This window comes from Chenopodium quinoa, unplaced genomic scaffold (assembly GCF_001683475.1).
Source record: "Chenopodium quinoa cultivar QQ74 unplaced genomic scaffold, ASM168347v1, whole genome shotgun sequence".
Taxonomy (NCBI): Eukaryota; Viridiplantae; Streptophyta; class Magnoliopsida; order Caryophyllales; family Amaranthaceae; genus Chenopodium; species Chenopodium quinoa.
In genome coordinates this window covers 6,985,359-7,001,656 of record NW_018742345.1, presented here as the reverse complement: position 1 = coordinate 7,001,656, position 16,298 = coordinate 6,985,359, and the positions used below count along the sequence as shown (strand labels likewise).

The 16,298-nt window shown below is 34.9% G+C and overlaps 1 protein-coding gene across 1 annotated transcript; it reads right to left on the bottom strand.

Moving 5' to 3' along the window:
- Nucleotides 1-1,512: 1,512 nt before the first annotated feature.
- LOC110694665 (UDP-N-acetylglucosamine--N-acetylmuramyl-(pentapeptide) pyrophosphoryl-undecaprenol N-acetylglucosamine transferase-like) lies at nt 1,513-11,721 on the bottom strand. The gene is made up of 4 exons (XM_021871831.1): nt 10,299-11,721; nt 8,971-9,079; nt 6,823-6,958; nt 1,513-2,070 (listed from the first exon to the last, which is right to left on the bottom strand). Exons 1-4 carry the CDS (start codon nt 11,237-11,239, stop codon nt 1,949-1,951), a joined length of 1,308 nt encoding a protein of 435 aa, XP_021727523.1. The 5' UTR covers nt 11,240-11,721; the 3' UTR covers nt 1,513-1,948.
- Between the last annotated feature and the right edge of the window lie 4,577 nt (nt 11,722-16,298).

Genomic DNA, 16,298 nt, shown 5'->3' with positions numbered 1-16,298 from the left:
CAGGAGAGAGAACATGGGAGAGATCAGGAGAGAGAGTGAGAAAATGAAAGTCAAAAGAGGGGTTTTGATGAAGTTCTGGAGAATATTCTCCAGAATTGATGAAGGAGGCATCGTAACCGAGAGAAATTTAATGAAGAACATTGAATGAGGCATTTGGGAGATGAGAGGGTGTGGATGTGAGAGAGTGTGAGGGTGTTAAATTTTGGTGGGAATCATTAGAGTGTGATAGATGATTAGGATGTAATTGTGTGTAATTAAAACAAGTTAAACAACATTTAATTTAAAAAGTAAGGGTAAATCAGTCTTTTACCACTTAAATTATTACTACAAAAGGAAACAAAAAAATTTGTTGCACATAATAGAAGCAGCCATTTATGGCAATTGTTGCAGATAACTATTTGCGGAGGGAGTATGTAAGTTGAGACGAATCGAATTTGTATGTTCTCCGGTGATGCCCTTTTTATGAAGCATGTATACAGTTCAGGGGCTAACTTCTAAAGCTATGACAAAGGTCCTTGTAGTGGTTCTCTGTTTTTGGCTTAATTAGACTAAAACCTCTGTGTCAAAATCCTTGGACTGACTTCAAACAGTTTTGTTATGATTGACATCAAATGTTAATTTCCTGTTTCTCAACATTTTTCCACATTCTTTGAATTGCTGACCTGCATGCAAGTTTTAATGCCCCTCTTGATAGTTTCCATTCCTTACACAATGCTAGCAACCTATATGATAAATACTCCCTTTGTTTGTTAGTCTGTTCCCTAGGTTTTTGATTTATTACTTGTTTAGTTTCAGTTAGGTCTGTAAGCTCTGAATTTTCATGCAAAGATGCATCACTTTCTTCATCTATATCACTATCCATTTCAAGATCGCTACAAATCCATACCTCTTCTTCTTCATTGGAGTTTGAGTCTCCAAGCACAGTCTCTGCCTCTGATTGCAGAAGTTCTTCCAAACTAAAGTATGTACAAGATCATCATCAATTGTGATTTCATGCTGCAATCAGCATATCATGTGAAACTTAAGTCTTTCATGGTTATGTCATCCTTTCCATCAAGATCTTCTCCATTGTTGGATTGTTACTGCAAATAGTCAGATGTATAATAGCAAGTAGATTAATGATAAAGCGAAAAGGTGTGGAGAAATTTCTATTACAAGTAGTGAATGCATCTCTCCTTTATAAGCCACAAGATACTTAAGGAGAAGGGATTCATTAAAGCAACTACCCACATGCATTACCCTCCTTACTTTTACACTCTCTCTTAAATTTGTGTGCCTAAAATGCTAAATGAAATAGGTCAAGTAATAAATTAGAGGAAGTAATAGTTAGCCTTCACAATGAACTTGTTATGTGCATAGTTTGTTCTCGGTGATTACTGCTTTGTTGTCTTTTTGGACAGTAATGTAAATTGCTGATACATAAAGAATGAGAAATCTTCCTAGGGCTGAGAACACCAAATAATTGCGCCTCCCTTTCTAATTTACTTTTGTTCTTGTTGATGAATTTACTTTAAGCTCTTCTACACATCCCTCACTTTAAAAACTTAGAAAAACGAAATGAAATTTCAAGCAAGAAAAACTCTAGCTCTGAGTTACTTGCAACAGTGAGGATCAAATGGGATCAGCTATTTTGCAAATGGCCTGACATTTATTTCAACTGACTAATATAGTCATAGGAGTATAGAGGTAATATATGTTATGCACAATCCTCTTTTCACTGTACTACTAATGCAGGGACGCCATTTCAAGCAGAAGGTGAAATATCAGTGGTCCGAAGTATGTATCCTGCAGAAGAGTAAACCACAGTAACATAAAAATGCGCTGCTCCATGTCCAACCAATTGGCAACTTCACTGGTAAAAATTGCCAACAGCACTGATACTCGTGCATGACTCGAGAGCATATAGATCATGTTACAACTCAAGAACAGCTTTCCCATTCTTCAGCTATCAGGCATTCACAGATGCTAATTCGACCAGAGCAACCACACGCTCAGCAATCTCAGCACCAGCATTTGGCTTTGCTGCTTGTAAGGCTCTATCAGACATTGCTGCCATAAGAAGATCATTATCTGCAATGAAATTCCAGATTACAAACCTTCATTACAACTGACAAGCAAAAGTCTGGAAACATGACAATAATGACGAGGATTTGTATTAATATTACCTAAATTCGTAATTTAGAATCACAGGACAAAAATGATTCCCACAACCAATAAAATAAATAAAAGAACTCATAAAAAGCTAATACAAAAGGCAAGAGAATTACTGAAGGGCACTAACAAATTAAATTATAATTGAGAAAGGAAAAGAAACTATGACTATAATTCCATGTAATTGATCATATAAACTTCTTTTGAACCCACGTAATCCAACAGATTGTGTAGTATTCACATATTCGAAGCAAAGTCTGAGACAACAAGCTTAGGCTTGCTCTTGGCTGTGGAAGAAATGCAGAACATCTTGAGAGTTATTATTCAAAGACAACTGACATATGATACCAAACTGGCAATGTAATTCATAATAACTAAGTAAAAACTCAAGGAAGGAACCAATAGAGTTTTTTAAATACTACAAGGTCTTTGTTATCAAACTCTGCTGTCTAAATCAAAATTTGGGCACTTATTTAATTTGTATAGCTTCCATGTTTTGTAAATAGATGACTGTCATTTGAAAATAATCTAGCATCTTAAAATACATAGGGTTCTTTGTTTCAGAATTTAGTTTGACGTTAAGCATCATGATTAGCACTGATATATTTCTGCTGTACTATGCGTTTGATGATTTCGATTAGAATGTTAACCTTCTTTTTTTCTTTTAAACATTTAAAAAGTTAATTTCTCGTAGACACCATGATAACTGTCTGTTTCTAAATTGCATCCCCATTATGTAAATCTTGCTCCAAGCAGCACATTAAAAGCCATACAGAAACAATCTAACCCTGCTGTATACCTATTTCTATCTTCCTCTTCTTTTCTCCCTATGACCATTCTGCTGAAATGCTGAAAAGGAGGCAGTATAACTTTAACTTCACTACAGAAAATTTGGTATTTGAGGTTAACTACTCACTGGGTACATTGTCAGTTCGTAACTAAATTCATGAGATTTATATTTCAGATGGTCAAGTGAGGAAGCTACAAAAACTAGTAGTCTTAGACTCTTAGTAACATGTCTGATACTTTGATATTGGTCTTACTATCTAGTGCCCATATCTTAACTTGAAAATTCCCTCTATCCCGGTAAATACTTATTTCATGCAGTTAAACAGCATAGTTTCATTACAAACCACCTTGATGTTTAAAAATTATTCACATCCATCAAAATCGTCCAACGGCCGGACAATAGAATTCTAACTTGGTTTTACGGGTGGAGGAGGCCTTCACAATAGATAAAAAACATAAAAAGTTTAATGAGCCAATAAATGGTTGTACTGATGCTGGGATTTATACAACCAAAAAACACATAGCCACATTTTCTAAACCAACTTATAACAAATTGATCTTCTTCACAGTTGCACAAGATGGTGGCCCATATAGAGTCTATCCCCATCGGATAAAGAGAACAATTGGCTAGTTTTTGTACTTCATGTTTGTCAAGATAATTTGTGTCTTGTTCAAAAATTTGCATTATTAATGCAGGCCATAACTAAGATGCAGAGGTTCTAGGTGATATTCATTGGATGAATTGAATCATAAATATAGAAGAGATCTTTCTCCTTGTATGGTATAATCATCTTCTCTACTCCTATTTTTAGATTGTTTCATCATTTTTTATTGAGACTTTGATTATTTCATGATTGTTAATAGTAGTATTATTGTTTTTGGTTACTTTGATAATTAATATGTCGATGCATATGATTGTTGTTGGCTAATTCTTTTTACTTAACATTTGTTGTTGTTGATTGTTTATCTTTGTTGTGCAATTTTGATGGCTATTTGGTGAAGTTGGAAATTGCCTCTTAGTTGTGGTAGTAGCATTGTGGTGTTGGTTGTGGTAGTTTTGTTGAATTATTGGTGGTGTGGTGGTGTTGCTAGTGTTTGTGGTTGTGATATTGGTTCATTGGTTTTCATCTTTGTGGAATCATCATGTCAAAAATCTTGAAATCTTTGTCCTCAAAGAAGAGGAAAGGAAAGGAAACCAAAGTGAGAATCGAGGAACCTACACCCCAAACACGAGAGTCCGATGAGCCTCTACCTTTGCCCACTCTAAAATTCAAAAACCCACTCCATAAACCAATCTACAATGATCTCAAGAAAAGAACCTTAAGACCCTCTCGCCACTATCCCAAACAAGATATAATCAAATTGGGTATCAACGAGTATTTATGGATGTTATTTGAAAACCTCCGGATTCGTGTCTTTGTGAACACTTCCTATCGAACATATCTTGAGTCTACAAGAGAGTTATTTGCATCTTTCACCACTACTCTAGTGGGTGATGCCGAATTTGAAATTTATTTCCAACTCTTTGACAAGCCCCACACTCTATCCCTTGCAGAATTTAATGCGACTCTAGACTTCAACCCGGCCGCCGACCTTTTCCCAGAGCATGAGCATTCAATGGGTTTGCAGAATATGCTTGGTGGAATGTTATCTCGAGCAAGGATAGATTTTCCACCCGATACTCCTTTGCTAGTAACATTTATCAACCTTGTCTTCGGGTTCTACAACGGATTATGGGATACTCGGTTTTCCCAAAACAAGATTTGGGAAAGTTGTCGAAGCTAGAGTTGGTTGTGGTTTAGTTAGCCACTAGAGAGGAGTGGCGAAGGAGGTTGAATATGGGGCACATTTTTATGAGGAGTTGTGAGTCCATGGTAGGTGGAAGGAGAACTAGGGAGATAACTTGTGGAAGCATGATCACTCAGTTGGCTTCTAAGCTTAGGTATGATCGTTACCTAGCTCCATGTACTCCAGTAAGGGATGCAGAAGAGCTCTACCTTGACATCACTCAACTAAAGCAAGTGAACTTCATTGCGAAAATGATGATGATGAGGTGTTTGATTGGTTGCTTAGGCATGAGCTCCGGTGTTTCCTTCCCAATTCTTCTTTGACCTCCTAGCAACAGGTTTATTGCTTTTTCTCTTTTATTTGTTTATATTTCTATGTTCTGAGCAGAACGCCGGAGAGAGGTGATGTCCAAGGCTCTCCATGACTTTTCCTCGGGTTTTAAGATGCTCAAGATGGAAGGATGATGCCCCATTGTGGCTCACAAGGCAAGATATGCTAGTTCCAAGACTTCGAGCATGTGCTCTCATGCTGCGCTTGCATGAAGAAGTGGTGTTGAACCCATCGTCATCATGTTTTGGGACTGCCATACCCAATGGCGATCAAGTGGAGCGCACGAATTGCATCGATAATCGCATGGAGGAAGTCCCCTGCTCCAGGGGGCGGCACTTGCTTCCTGTTTCGTACACTTATTTTTGCGGTCGCGCATTCCGGAGTGTGGGCGCGCCTATACGGGTTTTATTTGGACGTCCAACTAATTTCTCCTTAGTTAGTTTTACTATATATAGATTTTCCTTCTATTTTAGAGAAAGTGAGTTTTGGAGAGTAGATTTTTAGATAGAGAAGTTTATGTTTGGAAATTCTAGTTCTTAGATTTTAGAGATAGAAACTTGAGAATTGGATGATTGCTACATTTTATTTCCTTCTTCTTTGAATGCAAGCACATTTTCTTTGATTTTGATCAAACTTTGTAAGAATCTTCTTCTTTTTAATCCAATCTTTTGCATTTGATTTTGATAATTTGTTGAATTTTCTAGTTTATTAATTGATTTGATTGTTGATAGTTTAATTGTAACGATGATGATGATTTTGATGATTTGTTTAGTTTTGTTCTTTATTTTCACCATGTGTAGTGAGTAGATTCTTTGCTGGGGATGTGGTGAAACATGCATAAATGGTATCATATCTAATTGGTGGATTTTGATTGATATGATATTGTGATTAAATTAGTTGATGGAAGTTGTGCATATGTGTTTGATTTGTTAAGGAGTAGCTAACATTGATTCTCAAGCTGAATTGCATTGTAACTCTCCAATGATACGACACATTGATTTGGAGATTACATTTATCGATTGAACTTGATTTGTGATATTCCTAGTTAGTCATTCATAGAGACCCCTAGTTTGGCGCCTAGGAAATAGGTTATCGAGTCCTCTTGATTGCAATTGCTATTTTCCCTTGCAATGTTTGATTGATCAATCTCCCATCCAATTAGCAATTCTATTGTGAGTGTATGTGGATCCTAAATCCCTAGTGCTTATGATATTAATTTTTCATACTTGATTAGTTGTTGAAACTTAGTCTACACCAAACCATTTTCATTCTCTTCGGAATAGCTTAAGAAAGACTATAGCACTTAACCTTCCATTCCTCGTGGATCGACCTCGACTTACCCTATACTATGTCTTGTTGTAGTTGAGTATATAAATTTTGTTAATGAGGTTTGAGCAATTAACGACATGCTTGGATTGCCCATCAATAAAGTTATCAATGTTTGAGGAAGCACAAAGGAAAGGAAATACAACAAGAGAGGTGGAAGAATTTTCCCTATTTAGGTAACTGATTAATTTTCTAAAGTTACAAACTTAACTACTTCACTCTTTGAAATAAATCATCTATATTGGTCAAAACAGGAGAAAAAACATGAGTGATTAATTGCAGAACAAACAACGTTTTTTCTCCTGAATAAATGGTATACCGATAATGTCCTAAACACCAAACAGAATTTTAAATCTTTCTAGGATGCAGTGATCATAACGAAGTGCATATCTTACTGTTTCTTGAATAATTAAGAAGCTTAAAGGAAATTTGATATACCTATAATATCCTTGATCGCATTTCGTAGAGTTGTTGAATCAAGTTCATCTTCAGTTAAAATTCTTGAACCAGCTAAATCTGCCATCAAAGATGCATTTTGGAATTGATGTCCTTCTGCATCATTTGGAGAAGGAATCTGCAAATCGTTTGATAAAAGTAACTTTACGATAGACTTATACAGAGATTGATGGCATAAATGGTAGCCAAAGCACTACAATTAAAACAAAAGACACTCAAATTCAAATGGCAAATTGGCAACGAATGACATTCATGTTCACATAAGTAAAAGAATGCACCAAAGAATATTCATAATTTTACACAATTTCACCAGGATAAGGATGCAATATTTTAAAGGACATGTATTTATATATATTTTGTAAACAGCAAAAGATACTACAGTACCTAGAAAAGTTCTACCTGCAGGAAAACAGGATATCTACATTATAAAATAAAAGAAAGTATAGTTTTAGCTATTTAACCAATTGGAGTGGTAGATTGGATCTAAAAATGATACATTTCTTTCCAAATTTTTATAATACATGGCTTAAAATGACAGGTGATCAATCTGATTAGTCTCTTTTGTAAACATTGGCTTGAGACAGTTTTCTACTGTATTATTTTTGTGCAAGTCAGCAGCCAATAAGCAAAGAAGTTGATCCCAATTATGATTTATAATATGTCTATTGCTTTGCTTAATTTTTAGGCATGTTTATAGTTCATCAGTACAGCATGAACTACACAAAGAAAGTTAAAGGACGTTTACTAAAACATATGATGTTTGGGAGATGGTCAAACTTTCTAATTTATCCCAGGTGCTGAATATTTCTGCCTTCAAGGAGATAAACCCCATGGTGATCTCAGCTCATTGCCCAATTGCTCAGCTTCACATATCAAGGCACTCATATCACTTTTATTTTCTGGGATGTCCAATTCGGGTACATTGTTCAATCTACTTTAACATTGTGTCATGGTGGTTTCTTTTCAAGGTTAATTACACCAAGTGCAGGTCCACCATAAGAACCATAAGGAAACATCAATCTCTCCATCATAAAGAACTGACAAGTTCTGGTTGATGATCATGTAAGAGCGGGCTACTAAATATTAGTTTAATACTGTTGTAATTGAGCCTCAAGCCACAGCCAGCAGCTGCCCCATGACGTCATATAAGTTTTAGTGAATCATATATGCATCCGCATTCACGCATACAACTGTAATACAATCTGCAATGCAGAAGGCCTAAATTACTTACCTACATGAACCAAGCCTATTCAGAGCTTTGAACTCACCTACGCCCAAACATAGTGTTTTCCTTGTGTGCCATGGGTAGCATATGTAAGCCTTATAACTACATTAATACAAAGAAGATAGGAAAAATCTAGAGAGAAAATAAAAACCTTCAATCAATGAATCCCGTGCCATCCTATGCTTTCATTCCATTCCATCAATAAGTCAACATTTCAGACAATTCTAGTACTGCAATCCAACACTAAACACACATCTTATACTTTTCTTCTCTTTTCCCTACTAAAACATTCAAAGACTAGATTATGAACCTCATTCTGCTCTCCATGACCATTCTTCATCCATGTCATGTCCCATCACTCCCCCCCCCCCCCCCCCCCCCACACACACCCAGCCACACTGCCACACACACACACACACACACACACCCTAATATCCACAGATATGTTGCTAATTATTATGAGGTGTGGAGTTTTGCTATTACTCCCAACATTTTAACTTCTTAAATGTACTACCTTTACATTTGCTAGTGCACAACCTTAGTCATTAAAATCTCAAATTTTGTTTTAGTAAGAAAAAAAAGAGTTGATGATTTGAATACACACATTTAGTCTTATCCAATCATATTTTACATGATAACATTCACTATTATACACTAGTAGAAAAATATGGTCAAAGTACATGTGACGGTGAAAAAGTCAAAATGGAATATTAAAGAAACAGAAGGAGTATTTCTATCTAGAGATAGGTTGCAGTATTAATTTAGATTTGTCATATCAGATGTCATAACAACAAAATATAATCGAATATCTTGTAAAAAATTATCAAAACCAAATGCAAGCCACCTGACATGATCATAACAATTTAAAGGATAAAAAAAACCATAAAGGAAACTAAGATTGTTACCAGGATGGCAGGTTTCCCTGTAACCAGTAGTTCAGTACAAGTCAGCGCTCCAGCCCTAGAAACAACAAGATTTGCTGCTGTATATGCCATGTCCATAGAACGCAAAAACCTTATAAAGATAAATAATAAAAATCATGTTCAGATCATGTACTGAAATTCTGAAAAGGATGGGGGGTGGTTGGGCTATTAGACAGACTCATGGACTAAAAAGATGCAAATTAAAGCTTGACACATAATAAAAAAAAATACGAACAAAACAGGTTTATGAATAATATTCTGTGATATACACTAACAAAAAAGGCTAGATAAAAATTTGACAACAGACGCATGTCTGTAAACCAGAAAAAAGATACAGATCAGCCTATGTTCATCAAATGATTTAACATTACATAACAAGGCCATATCATATACAGTGAAGATAGCATGATTGTATTGACAAAACATTTTATCCAGGGAATCAAAATTTGATGCAGTGGGCATACTAACTTGTCATGTAACTTTACCAAAGAAGTTCTCAAACTCAAAGAAGATAAAGAAGAAGGTTTATAATAAAGAAGAAAGTTCCTTGCCATTTTTTTTATTATTTATGTAGTGATAACAAAAATTTTACATGGTTAAGTATGGATATCACTAGAAATAATATCTGATCATATTTTCTTCTTAAAAGTAAGAACTTATTGCATAAACGCAGTTCTTTTTGCATCTAATCATATAAAGTTCTACATTGTATTTGTAGAACAAAAATTGGAAAATGTAACCTATTGCATTAGACATTAGACAAGAGATTCTCCTTGAAGTTGCATGTAAAAAGGTAATGCTGCATTACAAGGGATCATGAATTTGCCCACTAATTTATATTGACTTCTTGTAAATTAACATGCTAGGAATATCAACAATTTAAGGAAACAATAGAAAATGCCTAATAATTAATTAATTACTTGCTGAAACATAGAATTGACCACAAGGCACATGGTCTGTTACTAAAGAAATCAAAACTAGCAACTACTTGCAGAGTCACATGCCTAATAATGAAGCCATTAGGAGATTCAATTACAATAAGAAAAACTAATCATATGCCAAAACCATCAAATGTATGTTAGACTTGACTTCCTGCAGAAATTATAACAAAATCAGAAAAGTATTTTCCATGGATTAACCATTACATCCATAAGTTATGGACTGAAAACATTTGCTAGAAACAATCAAGTGAAATACACACTCCTAATAAGTAAATGAAAAAAGATATCGAATGCAATCTTGAACATAATCCCTCCCAAAACACCTATGGCACAGCATAAAAGTGAAATTGAACATAAGCAAAAACTCACGGTGCCAAAACTAATCGAGGATGATTTCGAACAAGACTCTCCATCTCATCAAATGACTCCACACCAGTCTCCCAGATAATATGCAAATTCGGCCGCTGCTCCAACATTTGAAAGTAGATATTAAATAGAGCAATGTTCATAGAATTAGCCCCAAAAGAGCCCCCAAGCACAAGCAGCACCACCACCTCCGAATCCGAAACATTAGCCAACCTAGGGAAAAAATACGACCGTGCCACAGCTGTCGACACATTCTTCTTTAACAACAACCTCACAGGATTCCCACTTACAACAACCTTCTTCTTGTCAGCTGGAAACCGATCAACAGACGAATTATAAGCCACAAAAACTAAGTCAGCAACAAGAGAAAGAAACCAATTGGCTAACCCAGGAACAGAACTCTGTTCTTGAATAACCATTTTTAATCCTTTAATAGCAGCAATTAGGCAAATTGGGAAAGAGACATAACCACCAGTTCCAACTACAATTTGGGGTTTAAATTCCTTCATTATATTCCAACTTGCAATCATTGACTTTACCCATTTCAAAGGAATGCTCAAATTTTTGAAGGACAATATAGGGCGGAGTAATGGGGTAGCTGGTATAGCAGAGAAATCGTACCCGGAAGACGGCACGGCCGTGCATTCCATTCCTGAATCAGTACCAATAAACAGAATTTTAGCATCTGGCTTTATGATTTTGATCTCATCTGCTATTGCTACTGCCGGGAATATTTGACCCCCGGCACCGCCCGCGGCAAATACTACTCTCAATTCCTTCTTCTTATTATCTGTTTTTCCTGCATTAGAGGAGTCAAAGGCAGGAGGGTCGTATGATACGCAACAGAGAATTTGGGACCTGGTTTTTGGTGGGTGAATAGTGGAGAATTTGGTATGTTTTGGTGGGAATTTGAGGTGAAAATGAGAGATAGTTGAAACCACCATTGTTATTGTTTTTTTATGCTAAAAGTTGCAGAAGATTTTTTAAGGAGTATTAAATGCAACTGAGGTTTTGAAAATGAGTGACATTGTAATTTTTGGGAAGATGTTGGATTTTTCTAGAATTATTAATTCAGTGGAAGATATTCTAGTGCTGTATCTTAGTTAACTTTAGACTTCAGAAACAGACAAGTTACTTTACTTTTCGTTGTCGGAGTTGGGTATTTGGAAAATGGTCCAAGATCGGAGGAATTGGAGGGTTTGCCCAAAAATCCTACAGAATACTAGAGCTCCTCGCGCTAAACGTGATGGAAAAAACACCCCTTTCATGTTTTGATTACAGAGTAGAAAACTCTTGTGTGATTTTTTTTTTATAAGGACATTTTATGAGAAACTACCTTTTAAAACAATTTTTTTGTCAGAAACTACTTTATAAAAAAAATATTGTAATAAACTACTTTATAAAAGCTAAATGTTGTAAGATACTACCCCCTACCTCAAAAAAAAAAAAAATACTACCCCTTGGTCGGAAAGTGAGTGTTGACTAAATTTTTCCGGCGTTGACCAAGTCATGTGCCGGTCATATGACATTTAATTCATCTTGGGTATTATATGGATAGGTTCGGGAAAAATTAGGGAAAAATGGGGAAAGATGAATTAAACGTCACGTAACCGGCATATGACTAGGTCAACGCCGGAAAAATTAAGTCAACTCTCACTTTCCGACCAAGGGTAGTATCTTACAACATTTAGCTTTTATAATGTAGTTTTTTACAACATTTTTTATAACGTAGTTTCTCGCAAAAAAAATGCTTTAAAAGGTAGTTTCTCACAAAATGTCCTTTTTATAATCATTACATTTTCTTTTTACGATAATTCTTTTGAAATACTCCGTATTTACTTTGTTTTTTATACGTAATGCATGTACAATTCCTTTTGCCTTCTATTACTTAGCACATTTTGTTATAAAAATGTCCTCTTCTTTTTTCGAGATAAAGTTTATTTATAATTTGACACGTTTAAATGACATTGTTGGATTACTTTTTTTTTTAACTCATACATTATTGTTCTCTCTTCGACCCATAACTTACTGTATAGCACATAAAAAAATGTCACTACTAGCATGGCCATGCTATATATATGGAAAAAATTCATACTTAAGAATGATACTCACCTTCTCCTTTCATACAATAATTACAATATTTATTGAATTGCACAAAACCAAAATAATTCATTATTATTTTTTGTAGCAAACAACATTTAAAGGCGTCACTGTCATTTTTAAATGCTCCGATTTCAAATTTAGGTTCAAAGGTTAGTCATTAGTCCATCAATTCTCAAGAGCGCTTGATTTTTGTACATTTATACATATTAGATTATATGTGAATGTGAACAACTATTAAAAGTAATGGTAAAATTATTAGCAAAAGTTTAAAATATATAGGAGATTGAATTTATAAGTTAATAACACAAGATACGAGCAACTCACAGTTTTATTCTCATTTGAAAAAAAAACTTAAAACACCGTAGCGATGAGGTAACGATACATGCAATTGGTAAGTCCATATAAGTTTGAATGGCAATAAATATTAATTGTAATTAAAATTCAATCAAAACTAAGGATTTAAATATTTAGAATAAGCATAAAAAAGAAGGTTAAAAAATAAACAAATAACTTAATAAATCTTCACTTTAGGGGAAACCCTATAAAGAAACAAAAATATAAATTATGAGTTTGAATAGAACAAATCATCTTTATGAACATTCATTAAGTTGGAAATTTAATTGCTAATTTGTTTTCAATATTAAAACATAAATGAATGAATATTTACCTGATTTGAAATTTGATACAGTACATTAGATACAATCATAGTCCATGATGAATAATTGTTCTTCTACATAGATTATTGAGAAAAATTATAGGAACATATCAAAATATGTACAATTAAGGAAGTTGACTTGTAATACCCGAATATTTTATGATTTTATATATTATATTTTATACAAAAAAAAATTTATTTATTAATTAACTTTCCTAACCTCATATTTTTATTTTAGAATTGGAAAGTTTTAAAACCCTATTTTATTTAAATAGGACCTTGCTTTTGGAACAATAACAACCTTGATTTTCTTATTAAGCAATAGCTCAACCTATATTGATTATCATCATGATTTATGATTTCACCCAAACTTTTATCATCAAGCCTTTTATTATTCAGTCTTGATACAAATTCACAAGTGATCAGTTGGTCGTGAGTTTCGAGTGGCGTGTAACATGATTGACTTAATTAATTTTCTCATCATTCCCTCACTGCATAATTTGGGTGTGGTTATCAAATGTGTCTCATTACTTTAATATTCATTGGAAAGGTAATTACCCTATCTCAATATTTTGGAGTTGTTTGAGAATAATTTGGTTATGTTATTTATTATATGTAATGTAATATCACATAAATTATAGTTTGTATTGATTGTATTTCATATTATTGTGTGTAAATTATATGATTTCTTATTTTTAGATCAAAATTTATATATATGTGATTAGATGTTGTATTGTATAATTTAATTGTTGAACTGATTGATTGTGTTATTTATGCTAGGGTTTTTAATGTTGTTGCTCTATGACAACAATTTGACCCTTGTGCCACAAGTAAAACCGTGGCACAAGTTTAAAATTCCCGTGGCTATGCAATTTTGCCACAAGAATCTTGAAATTTTCCCGTGGCACAAGAGGTTGTGGCTAGAAAATTGCCACGGGAAAATGAATGTCGTGGCAAATTTTGAAATTTATGCTACGAGTATTCACGTGGCAAAAATATTCTGTTTCCACGAATACTAACGTGGCTAACACATTATTTGCAACAAATTCTACCATGGTGACAAACTTTGTTGCCACAAATATTACCGTAACTAATAAGCTACATTACCTCAAATCTGTATTGTGGCTACCAAACTTTGTTACCATAAATATTACCGTAGCTAACAAAGCTAAAAATATATACTACCTCCGTTAATTGTTTTGTGTAACTTTTGCCATTTCGGGATGTTTTGTATTATGTGCAACTTTCTTATTTCTTTCTATTTTTAGTTATGAAAAAGGTCTGAAATGACGGTTTTACTCTTACTTAACCAATTTTTTTTTTAATCTTTGCCCTTACTCTAATCTAATCATATTAACCTAATCTAATCACATCACCTAAATCTAATAACTCCCTTCATTTATTACCCCAATTCCCCCCAACTCTCCTCATTCACTCACATTCCCAACCACCTAAAATTAATTACGATGGTTGGGCTCCTCTATTTGTTCTGGAGTTTTCTCCACATGAACCCTAGTTCATCATTTGGGATTTTCTCTCTCCTCGTCTTCTTTGATTTCCCACCTCCTCTCTCCAGATCTTTACTTCTCTCCTTCGATCTTTATCAAACACAACTCCCCCCTCAACAATGGTTAACTTAGATCCTTTGAAGGATGCGTACATGGCTACCAACGACAAAGGGGAGGAGAATCTGATCAAGCATTTCATCCATTGCTTTGAGACTAGTTCACCCTTCCCTCGTGCTTTCTATGAGTCCAGCGAAACGGGTCCGTACTGTACCTTATACACATACAGAGCTCTGGGTCAAGTCCTCAAAAGCTTCGACGAGGAAGAAAGACAGAAGAGGGAGGAGGGACAGGGTGAGTCCCGTCGGAAGTCACTCGATTTCTCACAGGCTCCTCTAGATCTGGTGGCTGGGAGTGGAGAGGGGAGTTTTGTGGCCCCAACTAAGCCCACATTCAAGAGGGAAAGGCCACCACCTAAGGTTCAGTCTTCGAGGAAGGCGGCGCGTGTGGCTTTGTGAAGGATGTGTGGGCTCCCTGACACCGAGTACATCGTGCTGTCCTCTGATGACGAGGCTGTTGAGGAACCACCCTCTAAGAAAGCAGATGCTGCCTCTTCCTCTGTCCCTGTTGTGCACTGCTTTGTGAGGCGGATGAACCCTAGTGTTTAACCCTCTGAGTGAATGCTCTCGTAACGATTTCTATCCCTACCTTATGCCTTACATTTTTTGAGTCCCTATTTATTGATGCTTGTGTTTGATTGTATGCTGTTATTTGTTGGTTGAAAAGTCCCACTTTAATGCTTGATATTTGGTGTTGAATGTTGATGTTTGTGTGTTGTGTTGGTTGATTGATTATTGTTGGTGGAATATGGTGTATGATTGTTTTGGATTGTGGATACTTTGTTGGATTGTGGATAATTTGATGGATCTGGTGTATTTTGGCCTTGATTCTGGTTGTGGGTGTTGTTGGTTGATTTATTACTGTTGTTGGAGTATAGAATATGACAAATGTTGATGGTGGATTTTATGATTGGTCTGCTATATTTTTGGCTTGATTCTGTTTGTGGTATTTGTTGGTTGAATGATTATTGGTGATAGATGGATTGTGGGTAGAATGCTGGGTTATGTTGATTGTTAATTGCCTTAAATGAAGTTTTTGTATCATTACTGTGTTTGAACTTGTTTTGGCCTTTAAGGGAATATGTTTGATGAATGATGAGGCTAATTTGGCTTGTGTGTTGCATATAATGTTCTCAATGACCTTTTTGGAAGAGAACACTTTGACTGTGAGTCCCTCAATGTTGCCTTTGTAGTACTCAGTTTAGAGTCCCTTTAATTTTTTCTGAGTATGATGTTATTGTATAATCCATATGATGAAGGGACTCCTTTGAATTTCAATTTGAACAAGTATGTTGCTCCATCAATCACAATTAAGTGATTATTGTTAAGGTAAACTTGTTTGAGTTGTTGTATTCAACACACTTTAAATCTTCTGATGGATTTTTTAAACTTCACATTACAACCTTTTTCATTCCATTCAAAATGTGGCTACAAAAAGCTTATTACATGAGTACTAGGACTTACACATAACTGCCTTAGTGGTATATGAAAACCTAAGACACAAAATACACCTAACCACCTATTCATTTGGATTTCAAAACATTTAAAAAAAACAAAAAGAACTTCAGATGGTTATGTGTGGCAGTATATGCTGATGTCCTGATTTGCTGTGTACCCTTGT